The sequence below is a fragment of the Chenopodium album genome, chromosome 22 (assembly GCF_948465745.1).
Source record: "Chenopodium album chromosome 22, dcCheAlbu1.1, whole genome shotgun sequence".
NCBI classification, from domain to species: domain Eukaryota; kingdom Viridiplantae; phylum Streptophyta; class Magnoliopsida; order Caryophyllales; family Amaranthaceae; genus Chenopodium; species Chenopodium album.
In genome coordinates, this window is record NC_137855.1 from 16,975,292 (window position 1) to 16,983,616 (window position 8,325).

Consider the following 8,325-nt stretch of genomic DNA (forward strand, 5'->3'; position numbering starts at 1 on the left):
GATTTGGATTTTAAAAAAGGGAATTGGTTTAGTAAATCAAATTTATTGAATAACTGAATTATTGGAACTGTTTTGAGAATATTGGGAATTTGTTTGAATCATGAGTTTTGGAATTTTTGGATTAATTATTGAAATTGGTTTAAACATGTTTGCAAATAAATTGAGTTTACATTATCTTACACTTATCGTACTTAGCATATTTTTCTAATCTGTATTTTCTATTTGTTTTGGTTCACCCTGTTTACCGTAATTGTAAGCGATGTTGACTATTTTCAGGTAGAGTCATGAATGAGCAGAGATTTGTTTCACCTAGTTTAGGGATGTTGGTTTTGTCTTTATTTTGAGTACTCATAACAATGTTACTATTTTTTATAAGTATTAATAAAAGAAAGTTGAGTTTCAGCTGCAAGTTTTGTTATTAAGTATTTTTAAGTAGCCTTGCGTAATCACGCGGTGGTAATATGTCTAAGTCCATCTCTACGGTATAATATTTCCGTAGAGGGAGATTTAGAGGTGTTACAGTAACCCTTAAGACTATGTATAACATTTTCCAATATTAAATACATATTCCCTCCATATTTTATTAATTGTTTCACTTTTCTTTTGCAGCCATATTTTATAACATGCTTTAGTTTTTTCTTTGGAAATTTTTAACAGTATTTACTATTTCCCTCCCCACTAATGTTCCCCTTATATCATATTTAATACTTTTCATATTTTCTCTCATTCCCACTTATACTCACTTTTGCTTTTTTTAGTTTTTTTTTAATTTATTTTTATTTTTATTCTTCAACCAATTCCACTCATAAAATAATACATCGTACAAAGGGTCTGTTCACAACTAAGTTGAATTGAACTGAACTGATTGGAGCTAAAGTGAACTGAACAGAATAGAGGTGAAATGAAAATTTTATATGAGAAGGAAATAAGGAGCTAAACTGAATTGAATTGAGCTGAACTAATTTGAGCTGAGCTGACCTAATTGGAGCTGAATTGAAGTGAATTGAATTAAAATTGCTAAAGTAACGACTTGAAATACTTTTTACTATTCCTCGTAAAACTCTGTTTCTAGAGAAATAGAATAAGTAATAAAATGTGAAGAGAGTATAATCATAAGGCTTAATTAAAATAACAACTTAATGCAACATTCGAACCACACAATAGTTTATTTTGAAACGAATAAAATACTCATCACAATCTAAAAACAACATTGATCTCAACAATTCTATATTACTCCGTTTAATTTCTTTTAATTAATCTAATTCTTTTCAAGGTATGCACGTTTGAAACTTTGAAGTACTTTAATAATCCAAATGACCAAACCAAAACTTACACTAGTAAGTGACTAGGTCAATCTTATCCAAAACCAAAAACGTCAAGTGAAAGTATAAGTGGATGAATGTGTGTTAGTGGAGGCCACGCGTCAAATGCCTAGAATGACACGTAGGAACTAGGAAAGAGAATCCAAATCTATTACGGTAGTACGCATATCATAATGAGACTTTTGTAGAGTGAGAAAATGGATAAACCGACAAATATTGGAGGCTAAAAGCCGGCGCTTTGATGTTGACACTTATGTCGTCATTTTCACCGTAGTTTTAGGCGTCGATTTCTTAGAGGCCGCTATTGCCGACATTTAAAGCGTTTATAAAAAAGTATTGGTCAACGTTGCCGTGCTACTACTTGTAAGTTGTAACTTTGGATGTTAATTGGGCTTATTTTATGTGACGGCCTTTTTGCTCATTTTTAGCCCACGACATTACTTTTCATACATTGGTACGTTAGACGACTGCTTACCTCTACATTAAACATTTTACACTCCGCTTGACATTTTGACACTCGAGTCATTCGAGTCGGGACATTAAGTACATGGAGTGCAATCGGTTCAGTTCATATCTGGTTTTAAGTACTATCTCCGTTTCACATTTTTTGCAACTTTGAAGAGTGCACGGACTCTTAGGCAAAATTTGTTTGTGAGTGTAAGATAGAGAGAGAAAATTAAGAATGCATGTGATGAGGAGAGAGAAAGAGAGAAATGACAACCTAAAAAGGAAAGAAAAGATTAGTTGCAAATAATGTGTAGCATCCATTTTTGGCAAAAGTTGCAAAAAATATGAAACGGAGGTAGTAGTTTAAGCCAATATTTATTCAGGTCTGGTTGGGTATTGGTTCGTGACTTAAGTCAAGTTCGAGTTAGGTTATTTCAGATCAAAGTTTCTGGACAAGCTCAGTTTGATTTGAGAATATGAGTCAAGCTCAGATCCATTACAAAATAAAAGAAATAAAAATTCATGCCGGTTTGGTTCAGGCTATTTTCAAATCTAGTCTGTACAAGTTAGTTCATTTGCGTTTAGGGTAAGGATAACTATTTGGGTTCGGTTACTTCAAGTATCGGGTCAAAAGCATGTTAACTCCACTTCGTATCAGGTCAAGTCATTCAGGTATTGGGTATGGCTCAAGTTTTTGTATTGGGTCTAGATCGGGTCTCAAGTCGGTTATTTTGATCGAATGATTAAGTATAGGTCAGCTTTGTCAAGTCTACTCTATATTACTTTATTCAACTTTTGTATGCCTCAATCTTTATTAACACACCTCATCAATTTTTTTTTTCTTACACATGCTCAATTTTGGCAAACTCATTTGACACCTTTAGCCTTACTCCATAATACATACTTCCTCCGTTTCTATTTAGTTGATGCGTTTGATTTAGGCACATATATTAAGGAGAGGAGATAGAGTGATAGAGAATGAAAAAGCAAGTGGGTAACTTGTAAATGCAAGGTAAAAAGTTTACCCAAACAGGAAACGTGTCAACTAAAAAGAAACTTCCTAAAAAGGAATACGTGTCAACTAAAAAGAAACGGAGGTAGTACATTTTTCACCACCCTCTTACTCAAGCCACCTTTTTCTTAAACTCACTTGCATTCTTATCTATTTAATGATTTCATCTTACAACTAATAGCCTAGTAGGTAGCCCGGACGTTGCCCCGTGTTATTACTTTTATAGTTGTGCAACTGCTAATTTTTAAGAACATCTAATAGTTTGTATGTAGTACGTGTCTTCAATACTTTGTAGTATAATATTATTTATTGTGTAAATTAAACCATAATTGGCAGTTAGCCTAGATGGTTTAACAATAATATTTTTTTATTAGAGGTCAAGTTAACAATAACTTTTGTTAACAATAAATATTAGTTATAGACATGGAGAATTGTTATAACATGGAGTATTGTAATTGTTATAATATGGAGTATTGTTATAAATATTAGTTGTAACATGGATTATTGTTATAAATATTAGTTATAATATGGAGTATTGTTGGTTGTGTGGATGATCGATGTGACATTTTGAGGAGTTTAGTATGTGGTATGATACGAAGTTGAGTAAGTGACATGGCGAAATGAGGGGTCTACGTGGTGTATAGACGTTCTTAGAAACGTCTTTTAATATATTAGTATAGATTTTATCTGCACACTTTCTCTCTTTGCTTTAATTTTTGTGCTAACAATAAATTTTAGAGCATGTAAAACAAAGTAAAACGAGGTAATATATTGTAGATTGTAATTTTTTTTTTTTTTTTGACGAGTAGATTGTAATTAAGTCAGTCCCATAACACTCGATCTCTATTTGTTTTCGCATTTAAAATTTATTTAAAATTTAAAATTCAAAGTAGGAAGAAATAATAAAGACAGGGAGTACATAAGTGGGTCTAAAAATCAATTTCCTAATGGTCTATTAGCCCTAATAAGTCAAGGCATAGATGCATAAATCTAATTCGTAGTATAAATGTTAGTTGTATCATAATTAAACATTCTCCAGGAAACATGATTATACACATCCAAGTGGATGTAGGCATGGAGGCTAGTGCCATTTTTTGTTCACGACTCCTCTTTTCTCCTATGTCTTTTCCTTAGAGCTGTCAAAAACCAACCCGAATTGATGAATCCGAACCGTTTCGAAATGTTCTAAAAAGGAACCAAATCACTAAAAACCTGTTATTTTAAAATGGTAAACCGACTCGACCCGATTTTTTAGAACCCGAAACTGAACTGATCCGAATGTTTGAGAACCGTTAATGAACCTTACCCGTTATCAAGCCGAACTGATACATCCCGAAACCGATAACAACCCGAACCGAGTACTTCCGAACCCGATAGCAACCCGACCCATTGTAAACCGAAACCGTTTAAACCCGGCAAAAACCCGATAAACCCAAATCGTTTACAACCTGTAACTGGTTAGGATTGAACCGTTTATAACCCGTAATAAGTTATGACCGAACCGTTTACAAGCAGTAACCGGTTTTAATCGAACCGTTTATAATTCGTAAGTTCGTAACCCGTAATGACCGTGGAGTTTTTTTATTTTTATTTCTTTTTTTTTGGTATATTTTATCCATAGTAAAACAAAAGGGTTTAATTTGAATTACAAAGTATTTATATTGAAAAGGTTTGGAATTTTGATGTCATTGAAACTCTTATGTTAAAATACTATCGTCCTCTAACGAATAATGGCTTATGGAACATTATATTGTATTAAAAAAAATTAGAAATCTAAATCAAAAGCTTACTCTAAATTTGTTATTATTATTTGATCCTTAAAATCATTATACAAAAAAGGGACATAAAGTTAAATAACTAATTAATACTCCGTATGATCTACTAGAAATAACTAATTAAAGAATATTGAGGATATACTAGACGATACACGTTAACGAAACCCGTTTAAAACTGGCAAAACTAGTTGTCAAACCGACTGAGTTCAACTTGAACCGATTGACACCCCTACTTTTCCTCATACCTTGACTTTCATGTTTGAAAAACCGTTAGGATTTTTTTTTTATATACAAAGGATACAAACAGATTACATAGAAATACTAAAGCAAATTAAATAATTAACCGCCGCTTCCCCCGCAATTTGATAAGCTCGATGAACGCGCTGACGATCTGCCTTATGAATACAACAATATTAAAAGGTTGAGCCAAGTTGTTGAATCTTGCGGATAAGCCAAAGGTAAGCCACGTTACCTCGTCCATCCCCCCGAAGAAGGGTGACAAGATCATATGAGTCAGTAAAAACCGTGACAGAATGATGCAGTCAGTCGAAAGCCCATCGTAGCCCTTACAAGCAAGCCAAAGCCACCGCATGTAAAGGTCACGTACAAACCCCGAAGTTACTTCCTCCAATGATTCGATCATCCAACGGATCATCATTATCCAAGCACCAACCCATCCCAGCATGTTCAGAGTCTTGGAACCAAGCACCATCAGTTGGTAGTTAAACTAACGATCCCCCGTGGGTATCCCGACCGAGATGAGCTGTGTAAAACCCAGGCGGAATAGAGGCTCCCGCGTCACCTTTCGCAACATTAGGGGAGGAAACAGCGTCAGCCGAGGATACAAAGAATGAATGAGTATCCATGACCTTCGCAAACTGTGAATCAAAGGGCCTGGAAGCAGAAGACTCCCTAAAGATCCTGGAATTCCGCCATAACCACAAACTCCAAAGCATACTAACAAAGGTACCTAAGCGAGCACTAGAAGGCCCATCCTGACTAATAAAAAGTCGGATATAATCTTGGATCCAATCTGAAAGAGAAACGTCTCCATTAAATTCTTAGCAGATACCGAGGCATCTGGACCTCCAAACTGAGCGTACATTAAAGCACATTCGAAATAGATGCTGTAAATCCTCTGGTTTTGACTAACAGAGGTCACAAGACACATCTTGAACCGGAACTCCTCTGTGATGGAGTTCCGCCTTAACTGCTAGAGCCCAATGCAGCAGTTTCCATAGGAATAACTTCCATTTAGGTTGTAACTAGAGAGACCAAAGAACTTTCCAGAAAGACTCTGAAAAAGACAGTGTGAAAGCCAGAGAAAGTTGTTTTTAAAGCATTGCATAGCCAGTTTTCACCGAGTACGTGCCCGACGGGGTAGATGCCCAGTAACGAAAATCTTCCTGAGTCGTATCAGGGCCTCCTATGCAAGGATTGTAAAGGCATTCGCAGGTTGAAACCAGTCGTTCACTTCCGCAGAATCTCACCCATTGACAGAGGGTGGATGAAAAAACTTACTGTATGAGCTGCAGCAGCAGTCACTGTAATTCCAGGTTTAAACTCAGGAATGCGACCGTTGACCCACTTAGCCGACCCAGCTATAATAGATCGGCCATTACTGATTTTCCAGTTGCATCCCTGTTTTAATAGGGTGTCCGCCTTAAGTAACTCCCGTAGACCGTACGAATGACTCTCAGTAAAAGTAGACACACTGTGCGGATTGTTGGAAAGAAAAGTCGTACGAGCACTGAAAGCTTTAGATACTAGAAGCTGCGGGTTGGAAAAGAGTCTCCAAACCTGTTTCATGAGCAACACCTTATTTAAGGATGAAAAACAGCGAATGCCCAACCCACCCATGCCACGAGGAAGATGTATGGTCTCCTTATTAACCCAATGCATACCTTTAGTATCAAAATGCGCCTAGAAGAAATGCATAATTAAGAAATCAAATTTCCCAGTAATAGAGATTGGTAACTCATAGAAAGAGAGAACATGGGATGCCATAGCAACAAGGATAGAGTTAATGAAAATCAACTTTTGCGATTGTGAAAGCCTAACTGTATTCAAACTGTTAATTCTTCCAATAATTTCGTCGATATTGAATTGGAAGTGGTCCTTTTTCTTCCCGACGAAATCGATCGGGGCCCCGAGCTGATGATCGAAAAGCTGAACATGCTTCATTTGGAATATCGCTTTGAACTCTGCCTGAGAGGAGGCCCAAATATTGGGGCTAAATTTTATCAAGGACTTTGACAGGTTTAGCTCTTCTCCCGAAATCTTAGTAAACCGTTGAATGATTTGCATGATATTTGAACAAGAAGCAGACGTTGCTCTGAAGAAGATAAGAGCGTCATCCGCAAAGAACAAATACGAGATAGAGGGGCTGGCTCTGGACAGCTTGATTCCTTGAAAAAGTTTTAAATCCTGTCCCAAATGCAACATACGGGAGAAGATATCCATACAGAATAGGAAAAGATACGGAGAGATAGGATCACCTTGACGAAGACCACATTGAGGTATGAATGTGTCCGAGGTAGTACCATTGATCAGAGATTTGTAAGTAATCGTAGCGAGGCATTGTTGGATCATCCGCAACCAACGGTCCGGGAAGCCATAGGCTTTAAGGACTCGCTGAAGAAAACTCCAGTGAACTCTGTCATAAGATTTACTCATATCAATTTTGATCGAAGCAAGCCAATTAGTGCCAGTTTTGGAACAGTTGATTTTCTCCATTAACTCATGACTCAGTAAAATAATATCCGTCAGAACGCGGCCTTGAACAAAGGCATGTTGAGAATCTGAGATTAGAAGAGGGAGAAACTAGCGCAATCTAGCAACCAAGCATTTAGACGCGCACTTGTACACTGTGTTACACAGGCTAATAGGACGTAAATGCCCCATCTCAGTTGGGTTACTAATCTTAGGAATCATAACAAGAAGCGACTGATTCCATTCTTTCAAAAGAAACCCCGTTCGAAAGAAACTTTGAATACCCGAAACCACTGAAGCTCCCACAACGTCCCAATGTGTTTTGAAAAATTCAACTGTAATTCCGTCTGGACTCGGAGACTTGTAGTTTCCTAAAGAAAACATGGCAAGTCGAATTTCAGAAGCAGTGAAAGGACGTTCCAAATTAGCGATTTGAGAGGAATTGAACCGAGGAAGATCTATTTCCCGCAGAACGGTATCAATTTCCGTATCATAAGGAGGAATGTAACTAGTTTTAAAAGTCTTCATAAGAGATTGCACAACAACGTGCTGAACAGCCGTCTGCCCATGTTGTAGGACACCCAAGTCATCAAGCAACGAGGTATCAGATTTTTCTTCTAGCGACACTTGACCTTGAAGAAAAGAATTTAGACGGACAATCACCTTTCAGTATCCAGTTTTTCTTACAACGTTGTCTCCAGAATTGTAGTTGCAATAAGATACTGTCCTTTGAAGTAACAATTTTGGACATGTAGAGAGAGGCATCATCGATCGAGTGAAGTAACTCGCCCTCCTTGGAAAGATCCTTCGAAAAAAATTTCCAATCGACCCCCCAAAACTTTGTATTGTTGAGACACCAAATCCTAACTAGAGACTTAACGTGTTGCAGATTGTTTGAGAGAATGAACATTGGGGAGCCGGAGATGTGTCTTTGCCAAGTAGTACAGACAAAGTCGTGTATATCTTAGTATTCTAGGCACCAATTGTCCAATTGATAAGGCCGATTTGATCTTTGTGTAAACGGGGAGTCATCAAAGAAAATAGCAGCATGATCAGA

At 36.8% G+C, this 8,325-nt stretch overlaps 1 protein-coding gene across 1 annotated transcript; it reads right to left on the minus strand.

Annotated features, from left to right (window-relative positions):
• Positions 1-5,526: 5,526 nt before the first annotated feature.
• LOC145604031 (uncharacterized) lies at positions 5,527-7,292 on the minus strand. The gene is made up of 4 exons (XM_081659985.1): positions 6,595-7,292; positions 6,461-6,479; positions 6,078-6,356; positions 5,527-5,766 (listed from the first exon to the last, which is right to left on the minus strand). The coding sequence occupies exons 1-4, from the start codon at positions 7,290-7,292 to the stop codon at positions 5,527-5,529; spliced, it is 1,236 nt and encodes a 411-aa protein (XP_081516111.1).
• Positions 7,293-8,325: the final 1,033 nt, after the last annotated feature.

What these genes read in the sequence shown, in the direction of transcription:
- LOC145604031 (XM_081659985.1), bottom strand. Translation starts at nt 7,292, where the DNA reads ATGGAGAAAATCAACTGTTCCAAAACTGGCACTAATTGGCTTGCTTCG. An exon ending in CTGCTGCTGCAGCTCATACA is followed by an intron (nt 5,767 to 6,077) that starts GTAAGTTTTTTC and finishes GGGCTCTAGCAG; the next exon opens with TTAAGGCGGAACTCCATCAC.